This window comes from Staurois parvus, unplaced genomic scaffold, assembly GCF_062004578.1.
Source record: "Staurois parvus isolate SC_StPar_1 unplaced genomic scaffold, SC_StPar_1.0 ptg000715l, whole genome shotgun sequence".
Classification (NCBI taxonomy): Eukaryota; Metazoa; Chordata; class Amphibia; order Anura; family Ranidae; genus Staurois; species Staurois parvus.
Genome location: NW_028318511.1, coordinates 888982 through 914150, shown reverse-complemented (window position 1 = coordinate 914150; position 25169 = coordinate 888982). Strand labels below are relative to the sequence as shown.

The 25169-nt window shown below is 43.4% G+C and overlaps 1 protein-coding gene across 3 annotated transcripts in view; it reads right to left on the bottom strand.

The window, feature by feature from the left end:
• Positions 1-376: 376 nt before the first annotated feature.
• MOB2 (MOB kinase activator 2) overlaps positions 377-25169 on the bottom strand; it is a 90162-nt gene continuing 65369 nt past the window's right edge. For all 3 annotated transcript variants that reach the window (XM_089653527.1, XM_089653526.1, XM_089653525.1), the window contains exons 2-5: positions 4891-5051; positions 3348-3441; positions 2776-2900; positions 377-1402 (exon numbers count right to left, since the gene is read on the bottom strand). In XM_089653527.1, coding sequence (XP_089509653.1) covers positions 1110-1402; positions 2776-2900; positions 3348-3441; positions 4891-5051 — 673 coding nt within the window. In that variant the 3' untranslated portion in view covers positions 377-1109. The remainder of the gene's footprint in view (positions 1403-2775; positions 2901-3347; positions 3442-4890; positions 5052-25169) is intronic.

Genomic DNA, 25169 nt, shown 5'->3' with positions numbered 1-25169 from the left:
AGGTGACACCTCAGATTTCGGTGCCAGCTGTGGAGGGCGCAGCAGATGGGAGGAAGTTGTAGAGGAGTATAATTGTATTGGGGTTTAAACAAACACTTGCCCTGTATGGGCAAAATATGACAGGCTCCCTTCAAAGTCAAACACTCCAAGGCTTGTACACACACACACACGTCCAACCAAAATACACAAACCACGGAGCAGAGAAATCCAATCTACAATGAAACGGTTGGCGGCAGCTGATGGAAATCGCCTGGCAGTTACCTTCCGTATGGCCAATAGTAGCGGTGACTAAAGACCAATCAAACACCATTTGTTCTTTCAGGGATTCCAAAGGCACATTTCTGTTTCCATACAAAACAGAAGCAACTCCACAAGCTGATAGAATCTGTTTTATTATTAATATTATTATCATCATTATTTAACAGATAAACTAAAAGAAGCCAACATTATTATTCCACCCCATTTAGGGGTGAGCACCCAGCATTCCTCCAAAAGAGTGAGGGGGGGGGAAGCCGATGACCATATTGGGTGGTGACACAGGAGTCTCAATCCATTCCAGAGCAAGGGATGACATGTGACCTCTTCTCCATTCTGACAGTCCATCCCACCCAGGTCTCACCCCCCACCCACTGAGGTGCTTCAAACATTCCTCCAAAGCCACGGCAAAATAAAATAAAAACGCAAATATTCTCTCTCATTAGGATAATAGAATTAAGCCAGTAACGGCAGTGCCACCCATAAAAAGAAAAAGGGAGGAGTCAGAAAAAGAAGGAAAAGAAAAAAGGAGTGGAAAAGAAAAGAAAGGGGGGTCATAAAAGAAAAAGGGGAGAAGAAAAAAAAACGAAAAAAAAAAAAACCTCAAGACACAAATAAAAATAAGGTGATACTCGGTGCAACGTCCTGCTAAAGATAAGAGCGAGGTCTGCTCCCCTTCAGGCTGGGGTAATGCAGGCAGGGCCCTCCCCCACCTCCAAAACTGGCAGCGCAATTCCTATAACCCCGTTTCCCCTGTGCTTTGAGCTGGGAGCTTAGCCAGCTCTTTATAGGGGTTAGGGCACGCTGGGAGGGGGCAGTGGAAGGAAAGGAAGCGGGACATTGTGGTGGAGAACTCATCTCTCCTTCACATGGTTCTGTGCCCCTCCTGTGGCCCCTGCTGCCTCCCTGCTGTCCTCCGAGAAGAGCATTTCAGACAGGTCGTCCAGGATGGCGGTCTCCTTGGGGTCCAGTAGATTAAACTCCCGCACAAACAGGAGGAAATGAATAAACAGAGAGTTTAAATGTCCATGTAGCTCCATGGCGACGATCTCTTTGAAATGAGCTGAATAAATGTGGGCAACAACATGAAATAGGTATCTGCAGATCTTTTTCACCAAGACATCAAAAGAGCTTGGAAATTCCCTGCCTGCAGAATAAACAGAAAGACACACTGTGAAACAAAATGGAGAAAGTACTGGAAACCAACACCATGATGCAAACACAAACAATCACATATTAGCTCTGCACTTCAGCATTTTTATAGTTCACCTTTTGACCAAAAATAATAAATGCACATTTTTGCAAGTAAAAAATGCTGAGCACTGTATATATTTTTATTTGCTCTATCAATAAAATGCAAACGATAATGCACTAGGCATTTGTGCCCGGTTTCCTTCAGCAGCAGAGTTGCATGCAGCTGTTGTGCCCACCTCTCCCCTCTGCTGTCCATTCACAGAAGACTTTGCAGTTTGTGAATTAGTTCACATAATACAAAGGCTTCTGTGAATGGACAAGAGAGGGGGGTTGGCAGAGATACTGTGTATGAGAACACAGCATCTCTCCTCTTAGAGCCCCAGAGTGAATCCTCTGGGAGCGCCATAAAATTGTCTGATCTAAATGAAAGAAATGAGTCCATGAGGTGATATGCATCTTGTTGGACTTAATTCAGTGTGTCTGCACCATTATAAAAGTGGCTGGATTCCTGGAGTTCAGCTTTAAAGAATAATTCCAAGCATGGCATATTTTTACATAGTTACAGCTATGTACAGCTTGGTATATGCCATACCTGGCAGAAGCCCTGGAATCTGGAAACCACTATAGTGGACACCACTACTTCAGGTGTTGAGTGGCCAAGCCTGCTGTATTGTGAACAGAGGTGGTCAGCCGCTCAGCTTGACCTATGTAAAAATATACCATACCTGGAATTCATCTTTAATCAAAAGGTAGCAGTATTGTCTCTCTTTCTAGAGACTATATATATGTACATATTCTACAGTCCTTTGCAGAAAAATTGAACAATAATCCTTTATGGCCAACCCCAAAGGAGCCTACAGTATGGTATTCTTACTATAAAGCACTTATAAATAAGGTGAAACAATGATTTAAATTAATCCCCAGGAAAGCAGCCAAATACGGGAGATTGAATACATATATGGGAGTGGCTTTGCCTGCTAAAGGGTTTGCATTTTTGTCCACCCAGTTTTAAAATGCACACAGCTCATCCCACAGTACAGTAGTGCCTTGCAGGAAAGGGGCCTAATTTTATCTGCAGCAGTTAAGTAAGACATTTTAGGGCCTGTCCCTCCTCCAGACTGGACAGTGAAAGGAGAAGTAGCAGATATAGGAACTCCTCTCACTGTTACTCTATTCTCTCCTCCTACCAGGAAGCTCCTTGTTAGCAAATGCACACTGTAGCACAACATATCTATATGTATTTATGGGAATTGTGTTTGCGTTTCTTACTTAGAACTGACCATCATTGGCTTCACACCATATTTCACCTCCTGTGTAATCACTCACCGTATTTGGTGGGGAAGACATCCTCGTCTGTCACCAATTTCTGTACAGAACTCATAACAAAGTCAATATACTGAGGGGCTGTACATTTTATCTTCTTCCCCCGCTCGTCATACCAGTAGTACTGTCTGTAATGAGGAATAAGTTGCATTTACAAATTAGTATGCTTGCATCAATCACCCCGCTTAGTTTTATAGATTTCAGTGTAACTACTGCCAGCATTCAGTAAGCCCTGATTGTCTTCTGCTAGTTTACTCTCCAGCTCATAAGAACATTTTCAATGTGCAATCACAACAGTCACAGAAGCATATAGTATTTTGAGAAGTGACAGTAACTAGTGCAGTCATGTGACAGTCTCTGCGGGCATAGGACTGCATGTGACATATGGAGAAGCCAAGCACAAAATAGTAAAGTTGGGCTCCTATCTGGGCACTATAGATCATTGCGATCAGTCCAGCTGAGGAGTATGTACGGTGTGGTCTAGTACTGCCATAGCCTGCTGGTGAAAAGAACATAAAGAGCAGTAAAGAGCCCCTAAGGCGGGCAGCCATCCCATCTGTATTGCTGAAACTTACGTGTTGCAGGCAGCCATAGTCTGGCAAGTCTCCCCTGTGCAGAACTCTGAGATGGTGCTGTACTGAAGGTTGATGTGGTTAAAGAAAGTGGTAACTGAAAGGGAAAAACAGCTACATTATAAACTAAAAACAGACAAGAACAACATTATATAATCTACATTTAGAAATAGGCTTTGTGAACCCTTGTTTAAAGCGGAACTCCACCCAAAAGAGAAAGTTCTGCTTGTTGGCATCCTCCCTCCACTGCCAGACACTTTTTGGGGAGCAGCAGGCGATCTCCGGCCCCTCCTTCTTCCCCCCGCAGCCTTCTGGAGCACATCACAGGTCCCAGAAGACTGCGGGACCAATCACAAAGTGCAGCGCCGCTTATGCATGCGCAGTAGGAAACCGGCTGTGCAGCCAGAAGGCTTCACTGCCGGTTTCCCTTAGCTAATATGTTGGCGCCTGCACCCAAAGCCAATTAAGGAAATCGGCCGGACACCTGGACATGTAAGGGTCCCTATATTAAAAGTCAGAAGCTACTACTGCTCTACTGTGGGTATTTATGAGAATGACCGCCCTACAGCAAATATACTGCTACAGGGCAGCACGGGTGCACAAATTCATGTATATATATGTGATTTTGCATTTCCAGGTAGGGGTAAAAATCATTTAAAAAAAAATCCCAGCATATATACCGCCATTTGTAAACGCTATAACTTTCACGTAAACCAATTAATTTAAACATATTGGGATTTTTTTTTTTTTTTTTTTAGCAAAGACATGTCGCAGAATACATTTTGGCCTAAACTTATGATGAAATTTGATTTTTAAATTTTTTTTAACTGGACATGTTTAACCTCTTGGCGCCAGCCGAACACAAATGTACGGCTTCCCAGCGTCTGTGCCTAGACGCCGAGTGGCTGCACATTTGCATTCTATTAAAAAAAGATATGTGCTGAGAGCGCATGTGAACCCAGCACACATGTCCAGTACTCGCGGAAAGGTACCGATCTCCTCTTTCAGTCGGGACCTTTCCCGATCATGTGACTGCCGTGACGAAGTGTCATGGCAGTCATATGACTCTAAACCTCGCCCCGCCTCCCAGCCTCTGAAACCCTTAAAGGGCCAGGAGGCGCCGGCACCAAGGGGTTAATAGAAAAACAATATTTTTAACTTTTTGCTTTCTCAAAACTGTCGGTCTTTTTTTTTTATAGCGTAAAAAATTTAAAAAACACACAGGCGATCAAATACCACCAAAAGAAAGATTAGTGAGGAAAAAAAAAGGACATAAATTTAATTTCATCGTCAGTTAAAGTAACGCAGCGCCGTAATGCAAAAAATGGCCTGGTCAGGAAGAGAGGTAAATCCTCAGGAGGGCAAGTGGTTAAGGAAACCAATCTTATTGCTTATTATTTTTCTTGCTTTTTCACACTAAAATCTAGCTGGCAATTCTCCAGTTTCCCACAGTGCTTCTCTATGGGACTGTCCCACTATCTGATCGGCCTCTGTGTGTTATTTCTTCATACACGCACACAACCCTTCTTATGAAAATGAAACCTACTGTTGCTGGCCATCCACTCGTTGAGGTCGATCTCTTGCGGTAATGCCACTAGTTGCTTAAATTCAAAGTCTGTGACGCGGACACGGGTGTACTCGGGCTCCAGGTACAACTTCTTCTCTTCGGAGGCTGGTTTCTTACCATTTGGCTTAGCCTTTGATTTTCTGTGGGAAAGACAAAAAACAGGTTAACCATTTTACTAACTAGAGGTAACATTAACCCCTTCTAACAGAAGAATATTCTGCTTTTTTTCAAACTGTGTAAATTCAACAGCCGTCAACCTCTTGAATAATGTCATTTTATCAAAGACATGTTTGGTTTTCTAGAATATAAAAAGTCCCACTTTAATGCAAGGTTATCAATGGGGGAAATACATAACATTTTTTTCCTTTATATTTATAATATAAAGCGGAGTTCCACTCACTCTGTAAAAATATAAAAGTCAGCAGCTACAAAAACTGTAGCTGCTGACTTTTAAAAAACAGCCATTTACCTGTCCCACAATCCCGCGTTGCCCCCGCCGCAGCCCGTTTCACCGGCCGTCCTGTATTTCAGGCGCCAGCATTTTCAGTGTGGGCACCCAGCTGTGACAGGTTGCAGCATCACAGCCGGGTGCCTACTGCGCATGCGTGAGTAGCGCTGTGCTTTCTGAATGGCACCGTAGTCTTCTGGGACCTATTATGTGTTCCACAAGACTTCAGGGAGGGAGGGTAGGAGGACAACTTCCGCTTCCAATTGCCTAGGCGATCACAGCAGAAGTGGGAGTACCTGTCAAATTCAGGTACCTGCTTCTCCCCCGCTCCCCAAAAGGTGCCAATCCTTAATGTGGAGCGGGGGACCAATCTTTAAACTTCCCTTTTTGAGTGGAACTCCGCTTCCCTTTTTGAGTGGAACTCCGCTTTAATGGCACCCCAAATGTGGTTAACAATCACACATTTTGATGCTAAATTTTCCATCTGAAAAACATGCAACAATGCCTGTTACAAAACATGCTGGTCTCAGTGCAAGAATTTGGTACACAAGCTTATTATATTTCTGGAGTGGAGGGAGGCCGATTCAAATGAATGGTGCTGCTCCAAAAACAACACACTAAAACACAACATGCCAGTGTTGCTCGGGTGTGAACAGGGACTCAATGCATTCCAGCTACAACAGCGGGCACCCAAGAACATTTAGTTCTGAATGATTTCATTGCACCCACTATTTTTACACGGGGTTTTTCATGTTGTAGCTGACATTCCAACATACTGAAAGGCACACACAAAGAATAAATTAAATAGCACTTGTGTGTGGCCACACTCAGACTGCTCAGTTGGTATAAACCAGGAAAAAAAAAACAAATAAAAAAAGCCATGAAGCATCAGGTGCTCCTGCTCCATGCCCACTATGTTGTATTGGAAAGGGTCGAACACAGACATTTGTTTTGTTTTCTTCTCAAAGAAACCCAGTAAACACATTGTGCCATTGTTGCCCTCTCCTTATTAAAATGCTAGTTACCTGGCTGCTGTGCTGATTCTCTGCCAAACTGTGTTAATGACCATGGACAAGTATTCAGACTAAAAGTACTACAGCCAGAGAGTCAGGCAACTAGCAGCAACAGCAGCCCCAGGTTTCTCCCAATACAGAGGTAGTTATAATAACAAATGTCTGGAAATGCGCAATTTAATTGCCATTGTAAGGAAAATCAGAAATGTATTAAAGCTGAATGCCAGGCAAACAGCAAAATACGCAGAAAATATCTCCTAGATTGTAAGCTCCCAGGATCAGGCCCTCCTATCCCTCTTGTATTGAACTGTATTGTTGCTGTACTGTCTCCCGTTATATTGTAAAGCGCTGAGCAAACTGTTGGCGCCATATAAATCCTGTATAATGATAATGATGAACAGGATCTGTTGTACCTGAACAGTATTTGTAATTCTGTCCTTCCTAGACCTGATATTTACACATCTCTGACACACAGCACAGCCCTGTCTGGCAGAGCAGGAGACCGGATTTGTTTCTGCTGCAGTCCAGTAACACTCACAGGTCTCCTCTACACCCCCTGCCTGTCTCTGGATAGTGAAAGGAGAAGCAGCAGACTGAAGAGCTCATTTCTGCCAATCTGCTCTCTCCTTCTATCAGAACCTCAGGACATTTGTGCCTTGTGCTGCTGCTTCCCCCCCCAGTTGGAACTCTGTATGCTGTACAATGAAGACAACTCTGATGAAGACTATGTTTATAGAAGTACTCCATGAAAACAAACTAATATGGCCATAGAGGTTGTCTCTTGCTAAGTATCTAAAAAGTCCAGGTTTTTGGGTCTGTCCTTTGCAAGCACACGGATTGGCTCCTTGTGCTGCTTCTCCCTCCTCAGTCTGAGCTCTGCTGTGTGGTGGACTATGTGAGGCTGATAAACAGAATCAAGGTACGTGCATTGCTTCCATTAAACACTATATATGCAAAGATGTATTCATAAATCCAGAGCTGCATTCATTTGTATTGTTTATACTTGCCTCAAGTTCCACTTTAGCTGGGTTCACACTGATACGGTGCTGAATTCACAGCGTTTTCAATGCGCATTCTGCACGGCATCAGAATCGCACCCCATTCACGTGAACCGCTGCGGGTGTGTATGTTAAGTTAACAACACCCTGAAAGCGGTCCATAAAACGCAGTGCGATGTGCAGAATCGGATCTCATAGGTGTGAATACCCATGCGATCCAATTCTAATGTGGACCAAAAAAGGGTCCTGCATGTTTTTGGTGTGGGTGCGGTGCGACTAGATCCATACAAAATGTACGGCTCCAATCACACCGCACACAAATCACATGTGATTTGTACAGGAATGCGGTGCGGTTCCTGTGTGAATTACATGTGATATACCGCACTACATATATGTGAACCCAGGCTTAAGGTCTCATGCACACTGGACGATATAAAAACGCCAGTAGCCTTAGCTGTAGAATGCTGAAATAAAAATGTGAGGGGTTTTTTTTGCATTTCTTAGCTTTTTTGCATTAGCTTTATTCAGCTTTTTTTTTTCTTGTTAGAGTTTTTCCAACATTAGCGGTTTTTAGCAAAGTTATACTCCCACAAAGTGTTCACGCTCAAAAATGCTCATAAATGCCAGATAGCTGTGTTTTTTTAGTGTTTTTCAGCTTTTATCAGCGTTAGAGCATTATTACAGCTAAAAAAAACTCCTCTTGGAACCGACTAGTCCTGGGTTTTTTTCCAGCCAGAAAATGCCCCAGCTAAAAAACGCTGATTAAAGCCTATGTGTGCATGGACACATAGGATAACATGCTGGGGGGGATTACTGGCTGTAGAAAAAAATGCCAGAATCCAAAAATAGCAGCTGTAAAAGGGTCCAGTGTGCATGAGGACTAACGGGTTATACTTCAGTATTTCAACCACTCTTCTATTTAAAAACAATAGGTTGATTTTCCATTACAAAGGACCTGTCACTAACCGAAGCGTTTCAATGTATCATAAGCAGCTAATGACAAGAAGTACGAGGCGTCTGCATGTACCTGCGGCTCCTTACACTGGTGGTCCTGAACCTCCTTACATCCCCAACTGCAGCAACCAGCAATTGTCTTTAGCTGCTTTTTACTGTTCTAACATGCTGCAAGGTGAAATGTGACTTCTTGCTTGGGGTTACTGAATGTTATAGCTCCTCCAGGTTGTTAGGATAATCCTGTATCTAAAGTTGAATGGGGGGGTGGGGGCAGGCATGATGCAATCAAAAAAGCATGGCAGGGAATGAACTCTTCCGTAGACTTCTCAAGTTTGCCATCTTCTCAGTATGCCGGAGAGTCATGAACAGGGTTAAATGAGCCGAACCCTTGCCAGCCTGGCTTCCCGATTCTCTCCTTCTCACGGATGAGTCTTTGCCTTAAAAGGAATCTCTGAGCTCCCACTGAATCCTGGAGATAGGGGGAGGGGGGAGGGCGAGGAGATGGGGGCAGTGCCCAGGCATGTTATACATACCACAGCCATAGCAAAAACACACACAGGAAACAGACGGGCAAAGGCTGGCAGCTCAGACAAGGGTGGGTTAAAGAGCACAGGCTGGCACAGGGACTTTCATGTCACCAGCAATACAGAGATGGGACCTGGTGGGCAGAAGGTGTCACCAGCACTACAGAGATGGGACCTGCTGGGCAGAAGGTGTCACCAGCACTACAGAGATGGGACCCGGTGGGCAGAAGGTGTCACCAGCACTACAGAGATGGGACCCGGTGGGCAGAAGGTGTCACCAGCACTACAGAGATGGGACCCGGTGGGCAGAAGGTGTCACCAGCACTACAGAGATGGGACCCGGTGGGCAGAAGGTGTCACCAGCACTACAGAGATGGGACCCGGTGGGCAGAAGGTGTCACCAGCACTACAGAGATGGGACCCGGTGGGCAGAAGGTGTCACCAGCACTACAGAGATGGGACCCGGTGGGCAGAAGGTGTCACCAGCACTACAGAGATGGGACCCGGTGGGCAGAAGGTGTCACCAGCACTACAGAGATGGGACCCGGTGGGCAGAAGGTGTCACCAGCACTACAGAGATGGGACCCGGTGGGCAGAAGGTGTCACCAGCACTACAGAGATGGGACCCGGTGGGCAGAAGGTGTCACCAGCACTACAGAGATGGGACCCGGTGGGCAGAAGGTGTCACCAGCACTACAGAGATGGGACCCGGTGGGCAGAAGGTGTCACCAGCACTACAGAGATGGGACCCGGTGGGCAGAAGGTGTCACCAGCACTACAGAGATGGGACCCGGTGGGCAGAAGGTGTCACCAGCACTACAGAGATGGGACCCGGTGGGCAGAAGGTGTCACCAGCACTACAGAGATGGGACCCGGTGGGCAGAAGGTGTCACCAGCACTACACAGATGGGACCTGTTGGGCAGAAGGTGTCACCAGCACTACACAGATGGGACCTGGTGGGCAGAAGGTGTCACCAGCACTACAGAGATGGGACCTGGTGGGCAGAAGATGTCACCAGAACTACAGAGATGGGACCTGGTGGGCAGAAGGTGTCACCAGCACTACAGAGATGGGACCTGGTGGGCAGAAGATGTCACCAGAACTACAGAGATGGGACCTGGTGGGCACAAGGTGTCACCAGCACTACAGAGATGGGACCTGCTGGGCAGAAGGTGTCACCAGCACTACAGAGATGGGACCTGGTAGGCAGAAGGTGTCACCAGCACTACAGAGATGGGACCTGGTAGGCAGAAGGTGTCACCAGCACTACAGAGATGGGACCTGCTGGGCAGACGGTGTCACCAGCACAGGAAGGAAGCTGCAATACAAGTCTTCCTGCAGGCAAAAACACATTACATATGAGCTGGTTATATTCACAAAGTATATGACACAGACACAGCAACTGCACACTCAGGCTGAATCACAAAATCCAATGTTCTGGGCAATTCCTATATGTGGGGTTGGTGACTAAGTAGCAAATAAAGTCATCTCAAGCTGGTGCAGCTCTGAAACATATCCTGTATTATCACCATCATTTCTTCATGAGCCTTCATGGTGTCATTCTCTGTACAGCAGAGCTCAGACTGGGGCAAGGTGAAGCAGCACAAGCAGCCAATAAGGTGTTGGTGCAAGGAGCATACTAACAGTAGGAGACAGCAGAGTGACAGCCTTGAAAAAAGAAAAAAAAAATTAAAAGAAGAAAAACAAAAAAAAAAAAAAGACAGGTCTTTATGACTGCTAGGCAGAGCTATACTGTGTCGCACAATTGACGGACAGAGATTCTTAAGACCAAGTTCAAGTCCCAAGGACACAAGAGTGGTCTGGCAGACAGGACCGTCCATGTTACACCCTGCATGAAGTACAAATCAATGAGTGGAAACAACAGTCTCTGGGGAAAAAATAGACAGAGCCGAAAATTGACCCATAATGGTAAACCCTGTACTCTTCCAGAGGGGGGAGATTAAAAAGGGACACAAAACTCTAGAAAATAAAAAAATAAACTTCGAAAAATAATCATCAAATTCTATTCAACTATGCATTCTTAACCTAAAAATTACATTCTCCCAGCCATCTCCAAATCCACACATTTCTTTTTTATTTTTTGCTGCTGTGATCTGTTAAAGGGTGCTTCCATTTGTTCTCCATGGTCTCACTGCATGTAGGAACAGAGCCACCCTCTCTTGCTTGCCCTGAAATGGACTATGGGATTTGTAGTGTGCATAGTACAGTGCACATGACTGCAACTAACATGCACTTCAGTACGATTTTGGCCACTAGATGACCTCAATCTAAAGGCCAGCATAATTACACACACTTTCCCTGAGCCCAGGTCATCCCAGACCAGCTCCAGCCTGTGACTGAACAGTAAAGGAAGCAGTACGGTGAGGAGTTCATCCTCCTATCACTCTGCTCTCTATAAGCATGCTACTTGTCAGCACAATGAACCGATTATACAGCTTATTCTCTCCAGTTGTGCTGTACAGGGAGCAGTGTAAGTGCCTGAATTTAACTCGGTGTCATTCTCTGTACAGCAGAGCTCAGACTGGGGCAAGGTGAAGCAGCGCAAGGAGCCAATAAGGTGTTGATGGAAGGAGCATACTAACTGTAGGAGACAGCAGAGTGACAGCCTTGAAAAAAGAAAAAGAAAAAATGAAAAGAAAAAAAAAAGAAAGGTCTTTATGACTGCTAGGCAGAGCTATACTGTGTCGCAGAATTGATGGACAGAGTAAAGAAACATTTGACAAGTTAAGACCAAGTTCAAGTCCCAAGGACAAGAGTGGTCTGGCAGACAGGACAAAATGGATAGAGCCAAAAGTTGACCCTTAAATGGTACTTAAGGCCAATTTAATTTCCCCTCCCGAATGGAAAAAGGACAAAAAATCCCAATCATACATCACCACCTGGCTTCACACCAGGCATATAACATATCCAGGTTCTGTAATGGAAGCTCCCTGAAGGTGGCATCCTGGCGCTCAACAGTGTGGAGATAACTTGACCCAAGACCCCCCGATCCTTCCAGGCCTGGGCTTCAATAGCCAAGCCTTCAATCCTGGTGATCGTGAAGCAGGATACATTACTGGAAGACAATAGGCCTGGGTGGACCAGAAGTGTCCAAGGAGCATCCCCTGCCAGATGCACTATGTCAGTGTACCATGCCCTCCTGGACTAGGCTGGGCCATCACGATTACCAGTGTTACCTCCTCCTGGATCCTCAGCAAAGGACACAGCAATAGTTGAATCAAGGGAAGGGATAGATTAGGGGGAACTGGTCCCTAAGGTGTTACCAGTGCATCTACCCCCTTTGCCAGTGGGACACTTGTCCTTGACACAACCTAACTTGTAGAACCTGGAAGTCAGTAGATCCACATCCAGAGTTCCTCAACTCTGGCATATTACTGAGAATGTTTCAGGATGCAGGGACCATTCTCCTGGTATTAGCTGCTGACCTGAAAAAAAAAAAAAAAAAAACCCTACCAGTCTATACCTGAAATATATACTGCCGACAGAGACTGCACATGCTGTTCTACCCCAGACAGAATGTGATTCAACTGTTCCTGAATCGCACGACTCCTGTTGCCACCCTGGTGGTTTATATACGTCACTCCCGTGGCATTGTCGGACTGAACCCTGACCACAAACCTGTGCAACTGGTTCGTCCAACAATCCAGAGCAAGTACCAAGATATTGATGGGCAGTATTCTCTCCTGTGGAGACCAAGTCCCCTGAACTGTTGCCACCTCCCAACCAGCCCCCAACCAGAGAGACTGGCATTGGTGGTTACGATCTTCCATATCACTGGAAGGAAAATTACCCCTTCTCCAGTTTCCGAAACAACCAACCACCAATTCAGTCTCTGCAATACCCCGGGGACAAAGCACTCTGGCAATCCAATGCTTAGACATTCATAATCCAGACAGACAGAATGTTCCTCTAAAACCGTAGTAAACTGCTTCAACGTAGATACCATTTCCTCATGCAGAGATGTATCGAAGGATACCTTTTCATTGAGTTATCCTGAGATTGAGCCCCACTTTGTACTCAGCAAGCCCAGCACCAGGGTCAGTTGCTTTGTGAACACTTGGGGAGCTGTGGCCACCTCAAAGGGCAGTGCCCCAAAACAAAAATGGCAACTCTTTACTGCAAATCGCAGAAACCTTTGATGAGCCTGAATAAAATTGGTACACAAAGATATGCAACACTGAGGACTATGAACACCCGAAATCTATCTCTTACAGAGAGGCCACCACTGATCGGACCGATCCCATCCGAAACAAAAGGACGTTTAAACATTTATTTAGTGCCTCAAGATCTATGATAGACCTCACGGCCCTGTTTGGTTTTGGGCCCACAAACCAGTCAAGTGTCTTACAATATTGAGCCCATAACTTCTGCTCCAAGTGAAAATGCAAGGCAACAACCTGATAACTCTGCGGTGAACCCAGATGGTCCCAAGAGATGTACTTAACCTATTAGGTTTCTGCTGCTAAAGATGGAGCCAACCACCTCAGATGATGCCCTAGTATCCTCTGGCCCAACATACTTCTCAAACACAGCATCTCTCAGACTCTGGAGGGGAAAAGCTTGCAGAACCTGTTATTCCCAGGCAGTCTACCATCCAAGTACTAACCAGGCCCAACCTTGTTTACTTTCCAAGTTCAGACGAAATCAGGCACATTCAGGGTGATGTGGCTGCAGTCCATTGTAGCTCTGCTACCAGGAATAGCCGCAATGTCAGACAAACACAGTGGCCCAGATACCCCTAACACCACTGGTCTTTCAGGAAAGGCGAGCACCGTCCGATTACCCCGAGTCCATTGGACCTGAGGACAGTGCACCTGCCTCCCCCTTCTGAGACCCTTTAAATTGCATAAGAGGTATACACTGTGTGCAAAATGATTAGGCAAGTGAGTATTTTGACCAAATCATCATTTTTCTACATATTGTCCAACTCCAAGCTGTATAAACGTGAATACTTGTTGGATTAAAGCATAGCAGGTGATGTGTATTTGTATAATGAGGGAGGGTGTGGCCTAAGGAGATCAACACCCTATATCAAGGTGTGCATAATTATTACGCAGCTAAAGAGCTTTAATTGACTCTGAAAAGTCAAAAATTGTAAAAAGTCTTTCGGAGGGATGCAGCACTCTTGAAACCGCTAAGATATTGGGGTGTGATCATAGAATCAAACGTTTTGTTGCAAATAGTCAACAGGGTCACAAGAAACAGGTTGAGAAAAAAAAGACGTAAACTCTTAGGCACATTTAAGCGCTTCACACTCTTGGGCATTTCTTTTCACTGGCCAGAATATTCGATTGTGCTGCAGTTTGGGTAACCCCAGAATTTACTTACTGATGTTACAGAGCAATATGCACAGCACCATCTACTGGCTACAGGGGAGAGTCACATCTGTTAAAACAAATACTAGTTTCAATGATTTCTATAGGACTCAGCCTGCAGTGAGGTGCAGAAGAGGAAGAGAAGTGACAGGGGAATGCTGCTGGTTTAAATCTTTGTGTATTATCATTGACTGTATGAAAGAAAAGCAGACCCCAAAAACAGGATAAGTATGCTGATAAGGTTGCAATTTCTCAAAATCTTCTATAGAGGGACAGTTCATTTAAAAACAGCTTCTTTTGGATTTTTGTAACATAACAAAACACACTTAGGCCCCACGTACACTGGGGGTCTTGTAAATGCTTTTCTCCTGACATGAGAAAATGCAGTTCAAAAACGCGTCTAAGGCATGTTTTTGCATATGCGTTTAAGCGCTTCACACTGTTGGGAATTTATTTTACTGGCCAGAACATTCAAATATTGCAAAATCATCATTTTTTTTTTAAATTTACCTTTAATATAACATTAATAGAGGTAAAACAATGTTTCAACAGATGCAAAATACATCCCTAACATCGCTTTTTGTGAAATGCTTACCAATTTAAAGTGATTCTAAAGGGGTTTTTTTGGAAAATAACAAACATGTCTATACTTAGCTATTGTGTGCAGTGGTGTTGCACATACCCCACCTGGATCCTCCTTCTCTCGGGTCCCCACCTCCTGTCGGGTGCCCTCACAGCAAGCAGCTTGTTATGGGGCACCCCCTGCTTCATGTGTCCAATCACACACACGGAGCCGTGACTTGGCCCCACCCCTCTCCTCATTGGCTGACTCGCTGTGATTGACAGCAGTGGGAGCCAATGGCTCCTGCTTGCTGTCTCGGCCAATGAGGAGGCAGAGATCCGGGACAACAGAAGCTGTCATTCACATTGCTGGATCTCAGTGAGGCTCAGATAAGTATTGAATGGGCTGGAAGAGCTGCTGCATAGAATGCATGAAGGTAAAAAACCTTGAGCCTTTACAACCGCTTTAAAAGCTACAATAGGCAACATACAATACTATTTCAGGGGCCAGCTTGTAACATATTTGCACTGGTACCCCACTGAACAGCAAAATGGCTGCACCACTAACTTCCAAAGATTAGAAATCTATTGTTGCAAATGGATGTACCTCCCACCACACACAGATCAAAATGCAGTTTTCCCCAACGCACACGTTCCTGCAAGTAGCTGTATATGGTGTTTGGGTGCTGTAATGACCACAGGTTGGGAACCGCAGACAATCCAGAAAGAAAAATGTCACCAGCACACCAAGGAATCCCCAATGGCTGTATTTAGTGGTCACATAATAACAGCAGCAACATTTCAGAGCCACGCAGGGCCCCTTCCTTAGGCAAGTTGTCACTTGCCTGACGAAGGGGCACTGCGTGGCTCCGAAACATTTTCTTTCTGGATTGTGTGCGATTGCTGGTGACATTTTTCTTCCCACCACACACAGGCTTCTCCCCTAACTCAGTTTTGTCCCTTATTGGGTTTAGTGGCAAGGGTCAAACCCAATCAAGGCCTCTATGACTAATTAGTATCCTGTCAAGGGCAAAACTGTATCTGTGGTGTGGCCGGCGTCCAGCAGGAGATATGCTCACTGCAACAATAAAATGTATTCTTCGGAATTTCGTAGTAGTGCAGCTTATTTGCTCTATGTTGCCAAGCACAGAATTAAGGTGACCTTAAGCGAGCCACTGAAGTCTAAATTTCATCCCATACTTGTTCTACATCCGTGAAAAGCCAGGATCAGATAGACAATCCAGGAAACATTTCAGCAATGGCAACCCCTTTATTTCAGTCCTTACAATGAAGATACAAAAGCAAACCATCAGCACCCACCCCACTCAGTTCAGTAAAAATCATCCCTAAAATTGGCTAGGTTCCCACAGCTCTCACTTGTTTCTCCAGCTGACAGTATACAGCAGTCATGTGGAAATCAGGAGGAACCAGTGAGAGTTGTAAGGGACCCAAGAAATCAACAGGGGACTTTTATCTGCAGAATAGGTTAAGTAAAGTTTGATTCATTTAGGACCATGTGGGTTCCATCTTCTGGAAGACCAACTGGGTTCCTGCACAACACTGGTTTTACAATTTTCTGTATGGTTGGTATGGTTTCTCACTGGCTTTTATTCCCATGAAAGAGTTGGTGGTAATGCACTCGGACTTTGTTTTGTTTTTCTAACGTGAGCAATGATATACCATAGTTGTAGAAACCACTAAAAATAGAGAAAATCAGCGCATACAGATACCCAAATCCTATTGGCAACGAGCACAAGATAAATGTTCATAAAGTCCAATGTCACAAGTGCAATATAGTGCAAATGAATCCATATAGCAGTAGGGCAAGCTCTTGTAGCTGTAGCAGGCTCTGTGTGAAGATACAAAAGAGTAAAAGTGTCTCTAAGTGCAGTATGTAACAACATTTATTGGGAAGCAATGTAAAAGCACTCACATTGTGTAAAAAATAAGAAGGCTCAGGTAAGTGGAGTGATAGCCGAGTCCTCGCTGCAATGGCAGAGTCCGCACTAAGGGAGACTGCGGATGTCACAAGAAAGCCGACCAACATGTGAAGTCTCTGAAGATGGCGTGTGGAGTGCACCCTGGAGCGCAACGTCGGCATCAGCGTGATGACGTAGGGGAGACCAGCATGCAAAGCGACGTGTTTCGGAGCACTAGAGGGCAGAAAAGCGCACTCCCTTCTCAACCTGAAGACAGAGAATGTGGCCGTGTGTGTGTGTATATATATATATATATATATATATATATATATATATATATATAAATATATATAAATAACACCAATAGCTTTCAATATAACGTGTTGGCCATCCTGGAAGTACACAGCATCGCTGATTGGATGATTGTTTTGGATGAGGTCATTCTGTAGTAAATTTGTTTCGACACCAGCCTGCCCAATAAGACATATATCCTCCAAAACAGGGTATGTCAACCTTTTTTCAGTCAATGCACCCTTTAATATTATGGACAATCTCAAGGCCCCCTTTAACAACCTGCGCAATCTCGAGGCACCTGATTCTAGAATGTAAAAGACTATTCTAATAGTTTTACATAATGTAGCAACATTCAACAGGTGTAGGAAACCCAACGTTAGCGGTGATTTATTCTTCCAAAGCAAATATTTCTTTGCAAACTGATACTGAGTAGTATTCCAGTGTTTCTACCTCAGTTTCGCTCACTCAGCTAATGTGACCTCAGTGCTGACAGAGAGGGGCAGGGGAGGGGCAAACAAGGATTCTGTGCAGGCACTCAATGTCCTCCTTAGCAACTGTCACTGGTTGTTAGGACGCTGGCAGGTCTTAAAAGTGCACAATGAAAACCCATGGCTTTGTGCACTAAAAGGCAGGCTTGGTCCACCTGCTGGCTTGTATACAGTTTTTAGACAATTTTTAGGCATTTTGCCAAGGCACCCCTGAAGAAGCCTGAAGGCACCCCTGAAGAAGCCTGAAGGCACCCCTGAAGAAGCCTGAAGGCACCCCTGAAGAAGCCCGAAGGCACCCTGGTTGAAAAAGGCTGCAAAAAAGAGTTCCATACCAGCTGTACCATATTAGGTACACCATCTGCCTGGAACCAGCGGCTGCTCCAGCCCTCCACCTGCATTCACAACTATCACAGAGGTAACATAACTGGTAAACAATCCTTTTGGTCATTGTCCTGTAATGATTTCAGAAGATGGCAGACCTGTTTTGTGATTTTTTTCCTTTATTTCCTCTTCCAAAATGTTGAACCAGAACATGTACAGACATGTCTCAACAGCTGTGCAAACTGTATAGAGAACCATTTGTGACATCTGGTAAAGGAAACCTGCTAGATGGCTGTTAACTGGCACAACACAGACTCTGGATGAGGCTGCTGAAGCTTCATTCTCTAGATTCCAGTCGATGGAAAGTGGTTGAAATTGCCTTAAAGCGGTATTAAACCCAAACGCAAACATTTATTATATTCCTGCTTACCAATTCTTAGATGTGATGGCTGTAGTAGTTCTTTGGGTTTTTTTAGGCTTTCTTTCTTCTATGTTCAGTGATCTGGCAAATAAGTCTGATGTTTCTTTCAAAAGGACAAGCTGCCCTGCAGATCTATCAGTTACAGGGTTGAGTCAAACCATTTACCACTAGACGCGGTGTTTACAAAGGTCAGATTTTATTTATGTAAAACCTTTACCCCAAAGAAAAAAAAAATGATGTAACTGGTTATAAAGTGTTAGCTGGAGCTCAGCTGTAATTTAGATGTACTAGCAGATTTAAATACACTAACACCCCCCCTTCCCCCAGACGGACAATTCTGTCCAAATGTGCGCGCCGTGCTCCTTCATCCAGAGTAGGGCCACTGTTATACAGGAGGTATGTTACTGGCCAGATCACTGGGTAAAAACAGAAAGGAAGAAAGCCTAAAGAAGAAAAAAAAAATGTAGCCATCACGCTGAATGATTGGTAAGCTGCAATATATTGCATTTTTGGCTTGTGGTTTAATACGGTTTTAAAGTTGCCATGTGTACGACTGAAAGCGGTTGTCTGAAAACAAGTGATCTACCACCCATGAGTTTGATCAGCCATCTGAATTCAGTTGATTGAACTGCATTATAAATTGATTGCTTCAACACAAGTAATTGTAAAGAAAGTAGATAAAAAAAAAAAAACTACAGCAATTCTTTCAAAAATCAGTCTGAAGAGTGATCTGCGTTGAATAGCTCTTTAGAGAGGCAATGAGGAGGCGTTATGCTACCTCCTCATTGCCCGATTTCACCCTGAAAATACTGTACTACCATGCTACAATCGCATGCATTGCAGCCGCAGCATGTGTACAGCCCAGCGTGGCTGTGTGCACAGGTACAGGCAGGCAGTTGGGTTTTACTGCCTCCTAGCCACACTAGAAAATCACTCAATTCCCCCATCAATACAGTCCCACTGCGCTTTTCTATTCCCATTTTTAAATGTATTCTTATTTTTAGTTTTATAGTCAGTGCCATCGATCACACAAACAAAAACCCGACAGGCTGGTTGTACCAAAGTCTAGTGTCACAATTGTTGGTTAACATCTAAAAAAGATAACCCATACAGGATTTTAAAAAAATAATTTTTGGGTACCATTTTTTTCACCATTTCAAGGGCATGGAAATTTTAAGGCTTGACATATTTGGTATCTATTTACCGATAGTGCCATTTTACCCCCCAAAAAATAGTGTATAATATTTTCTGTTTACACTACAATTAAATTTCAGTGTATTTTCTCTTGAAAATATGCCTTTTAAAAACAGCTGCGCAAATATTGTGCAAAATAAAATGCAACTGCCACCATTGTATTCACCAGGGTCTCTGCTTTTAGAAATAGATATTTTATAGTAAATTCTAGCAAAAATGCAGAAATTAAAAATTTTAAATTGCCCCAAGAGAAAATAAATTAACTAAGCGGGCAAGTTAGAAAACCCTGGCTGCTTATAAGCCCAGCAGCAATCTACTGCAAAGTGTCTCCTAAACAGCAGGCAGGTGGGAGTGGTGTGGATGTTTGAACAACACCGGCAATGTTTGGAACATGGTCTTGGCAGTGGCCTTGTAGAAGTCCATCACCTCCACTGGTAGAGTCCCTCCAATACAAGAGCCTGTGAAACAAAGGCTTCTCATACATTACTCATGTGAATGCGGCTAGGAACAAACAATTTTAATTTTATGTTGTAAAAATATAAAAACCTTGTGACCTCAAACCATATTATGCAATAACCTGGATCTCGAGTACACATATGCCACCCCATAATGTCTCACAGGATGTTGGAGACAAGACCAGACAAGGAACGGGAAGCCAACCAAGTATTGATGGAACAAGGGACTGTAGCGTAATCCCACCCCACCCCTCCCCATGTACACCTTTGTGATAAGATCAATAGTGTTAATGCTCCATTACCTTCCAGAAATGAAGGCTGTTAGTATAAAAAGGGTAGGAGGCGGAAAGCAATTACATCTGCGTACAGGTATTTGTACCTCATTGACTTTCTGAAATCAGATTACAAATCCTTTGTTTATGGATTAAATGGTGTCTATGACCATACCAACATACAATATGTATTCATCAGGTTCTCATTCATACGGCATACAGTAAAAACTGCATGTTATAAAAAAAAAAAAAAAAAAAAAAAAACACACACACACACCTGCATTGATGCACTTTTTTGCACGTTGAACATATTTTTATACCCTGTGCTTAAAAAAATATTACTTTTTGTCAGTCATAGAATTGTAAAGACGGCAGATTTTTTTTTTTTTAAGGATAAAAAAACCTATGTGCAGCTTCCCCTGCTCAATCTTGGTCCAGTATTGTGTCTGAGAGCAGTGGCATTGCTTCCCCCTCTCCCCCTCACTGGACTCAGCAACAGCAGTGGTAGCTGTTGGCTCCTGCTTCTGTCAATCAAATCCAGTGATGAGGGGCGGGGCCAAGCCGCACAGTGTATCAACACACACAGCAGGGTTCAGAATCGAACTTGCGAGTGTACCATCCTAGGATGTGGCTTCCTATGGTGGCATACAGTGAAGGGGAGGAGCCCAAAGCACAAGTTGGTGATGGCAAAAGAGGAGGATTGTGGCCAATCTGTGCAAATTCATTGCACAAAGAAGGTAAGAAACCTTTTTTTTTTTTTTAAAGAACCGTTACAATCAGTCATTTTGGAAATATGTTCTATTACAACATCACATAACAAAAACAAGACACGACGATAAAAAAAAAAAAATACAGGCGGCATTATACAACTAAATATTTAAAGGTAAGCCGAAGTCCAATGTTTTCTTGTATATACAGGATATATCAGCTCAACCACTTGACCTCCGGAAAATGTATCCCCCTTCATGACCAGGCCATTTTTTGTGATATGGCGCTGTGTTACTTTAACTGACAATTGTGCGGTCATGCAACGCTGTGCATATATTTAATTTATGTTATTTTCCCCACAAATAGAGCTTTCTTTTAGTGGTATTTGATCACACCTGCAGGTTTTAATTTTTTGCGCTATAAACCAAATAAAAAAACTTTTTTTTTTTTTTTTCTAAAGCAAAATGTTTTACTTTCTGCTATAAAACATATTATAAAAAATTATTTTTAAATCAAATTTCATAAATTTAGGCCAAAATGTATTCGGCTACATATTTTTGGTAGAAAAAATGCCAGAACCGAAGACAATAGATTTACTGCATCTTTAAGTGGTTGTAAACCCTTACATATACCCAGTGACTGGCCTCAGAGGATACAAAGAGATTAATCAAATCTTCCGACATAAGTTGTACCTGTCTATCCGCAGTCTTCACTACTCTACATCTGTTCAAAGTGCTGAATTTATAAAGTTTGTCTGAGAGTTCAGAAAAAAGGGGGTGGAGAGCTGAAGTTACAGTCTGCAGAGCTCAGTGAGAACTCAAGTGTTGATTGGAGGGAAGGGAAACACCCCTCTCCACACAGCTAACAGGAACAGAGCTGAGGCTGTCAATCTGATGGAGGTCCCTCCCCATCACCATTTTTTTCTTGGTGTCAGGAAAACTTGTCAGAAGTGATTCATGCTGATAGCAGAGGCATAAAGCAGCAGACACAAATGACATTTAGTGCTCTTAATTGAGACAAGTACACTATATAGGGATATGCTTTGTTCGTATTTCATGTCTGAGGTTTACCACTACTTTGTCTCTTCTGATGCCAAACATCTACAATAGTCCTAGTTAGCCATGGGCTATGTAATCTAGGCTGTCCAGACTGTATATCACATGAGGGGGCTCAGGAGGAGCTTTGTAATTCATGGCAGGAAAGAAGAACCTTATTAAGCAAAGTACCAATAATGCACTTTGGTAATGTTGATGTTCTCTACTGATTCCAGTTCAGTGTTAATTGGTAAAAAACAAAAAAAAACAAGCCTACCTTATTTTTAGGCAGCAACTGGTGAACCTCTGCCTTCCTATAGGACAAGGATATATCAATTCCAAGAATGCTTTGCCATAATATCCCACATTGTTCCTGTCCACCTGAGCATTTTGGGTTTTCCAGCACCCACCTTGGTGTTCCAATAAAAAATAATAAATAAAGCAACCTAAATTCAGTAAGAACCGCTGGGAGCTCTTGTAATGGCAACAGTAAGTGTCCATACCCATACCCAGGAATTCAATTGTGGAGATCTCGCCAACAAAGTCCCTGAGAAATATTAACGTGGTTGTAAACCTCAGACATAAAATATGATCAAAGCCTATGCCTCCATTGTGTGTGCGTCTCAATACAGAGCACTAAGTGTCATTTCTCTCTGCTCCCTCGTTCATCTGCTATCTGCACGAGTCACTTCTGACAAGTTTTCCTGACACCAAGAGAAAAATGGTGACAGGGGAGGGCACAGCCTGTGATTGACAGCCTTAGCTCTGTTCCTGTTTGCTGTGTGAAGGGGGGGGGTGTCCCTGCCTTCCAATCAGCTTTCCGAGCTCTTGTCACTGATGTAACTACAGCCCCCTGCTTTTCAGAGCGGAGAGATCCTGTGTAAATTCTGCACTCAGATAAGATGTAAGGGAAAGATGGCTGTAGATAACCAAGTACAACTTATGTAGGGGGATTTGTCTCATCTCTGTGTATCACCTGAGGCCACTCAGCTCACTGGATGTATGTAAGGGTTTACAACCACTTTAAAGCAGAACTAAACCCTCCTATCTTTTGCAGCCAAGAAAGCTGCCATCTTAGCCACAAGTGATCAGTTATAACTCCAGCTATTTGATGACTAGTGATCGTAGTTATTTACTGCTAGGCATTGCAACTTTCCAGCAACTGCAAAAAAAACAAAATGTCAGGTTTCAGTAGACATTTTATATATATATATATATATATATATATATATATATATATACACACATACATACACACACACATATATACATACATACATACACACACACACACACATATATACATACATACACACACTAATTGACAAAAACAAATCATGTGAAAAGTAAAATGATAAAACAAAAGGCTTGTTCACACCACACATGCATGAAAACTGATGCGCAATTTCACTCGCAGAGACATCAGTTTTCATGCACGCTGAGTTTTATATACTTTGCAGATTCCTGAACAGAAAAAATCTGCATGTAATACTAGTGTTATGGTGGGAACAAGACACATGGAGAACAATTGATTTTGTTATGCCCTTGCAAAACGTGTGCAGAAAAACGGACATCTCTGCACCATGGTGTGAACGACCAAAGCATGGCAGAGAGCAGGTCTACACTGTTGTATGGGTCATGTGATACTTCCTAAAAGCTTACAATTTTGATGGTGTTCTATGCAGGCCTCTGTATCATGATCCAGAACGGTGGAACCCTAAAATGAGTGGTTGAGCCATGTTTTTAGCACTCCCCAACTGCCACCCTTTAAGCTGCAAAGGCAGCGGGAGGTGGTGTTAACATACTGCTTTGCTTCGCGCTCGCAGAAAAAACTATTTCTAAGAGTCTCCAAATATCTAGGTGGTCCCTGGAAGCACACATTCAAGTATTCGGCAGTGCCCAATACTTGTACAGTACCCAAACACTGGCAATTTTTCAAACAAATTGCAGTCTAAAGTAAAAGGACATTTTTTTTCAATGAGGAACTGGAGGAACCACTAAAAACAATTACAGGAAACCTCTAGTTCTCACACTATTCTGATACAGTGTTTCACAAGGTATTCTGGATTATCTATCTCGCTCTTTTGCTATGTTTTAAAACTTTCAAAAAACTCCTATTTCTTTTTTATTACAGCCATATCAACCATAGTCTGTAGACAGGATTTCCCGACATGTTTCCCCTGCTCTTGCAATTGGCTTGCAATGGTGCAGTGTTGCCCTGTATGTACACCGATTTATTTTTGTCAGGATACTTGCAATGGTGATGCATGTCCAAAGGGATGGTGAGAGGAGGTACAATGTTGCTTACTACAACCCTAGGGTTGATTTACTAAAGGCAAATAGACTGTGCACCATACAAGATGCAGTTGTACTCTGCTGCAAGTGAAATTGTTCCAGAGCTTTGCAAATGAGACAACGATTCACTTTGCAAAGGATTATCCAATCACGTGCGAGGAAAATTGGAAAAAAAAAAAACACTTTTGCTTGCCCATGATTGGATGTTGGATGCTGGAAGTCAGCAGAGCTCCTGCTCACTTACTAAGTTCTGGAGCAATTGCACTTGGCAAAGTGCACAGCCTATTTGCGTTTAGTAAATCAACCCCACAGACTGAATGCAGAGCAAAGGCAGAATCTCCCATTAGGAACACAATGAGTAAAGTGTGCTGGAAGGCCTCTGTCATTATCTATGGAACAGAATATCAATATAAACTGTTGCAAAAATCCTGAACAGACTAGATTTTATTTTTCACTAAACAAAACTAAAGTCAAATTTAAATAATTTTTTTTTCAATGGGAGGATAACCAAGGCCGATCCTTGGCATTCTGAAAACCGTTTCCCTGCCCACCCTTACATGATATCACACCGACATCTCTGCTTATGCCAAAAAAAATAAGGAACATGTATATTACATGCTGGGAGCAGGGTCTTTTTTTTTTTTTTTTACGGTTCAGAGAACACGAAAGCTGAGAAAGGCGGAATTATAAAAAAAAAAAGGCCTAATTCTTTTTTCTAATTCTTCCATGCATGACTGTAAACGTCATGGGGGACATGAAAAGATTGTTAGATAGCCATTTGGCATGCTTGGAAGATCGACTTTTTTTGGAAGATTAGAAAAACAGAGAAGGTCTGATACAGAATGTACTGTATCATCATCTACTGCTGGTGTTTTCTGACAGCTTTGATACTGGAGTGTGTCAGTACAATGCATAATAGGAAATGCTATTAACAACCAATGTCACGTTGAACTAAAACAATGATATTCAGAATGTTTACAATTACATCATTTGCTGGCAACTCACAGGCCCTCATACTTCCT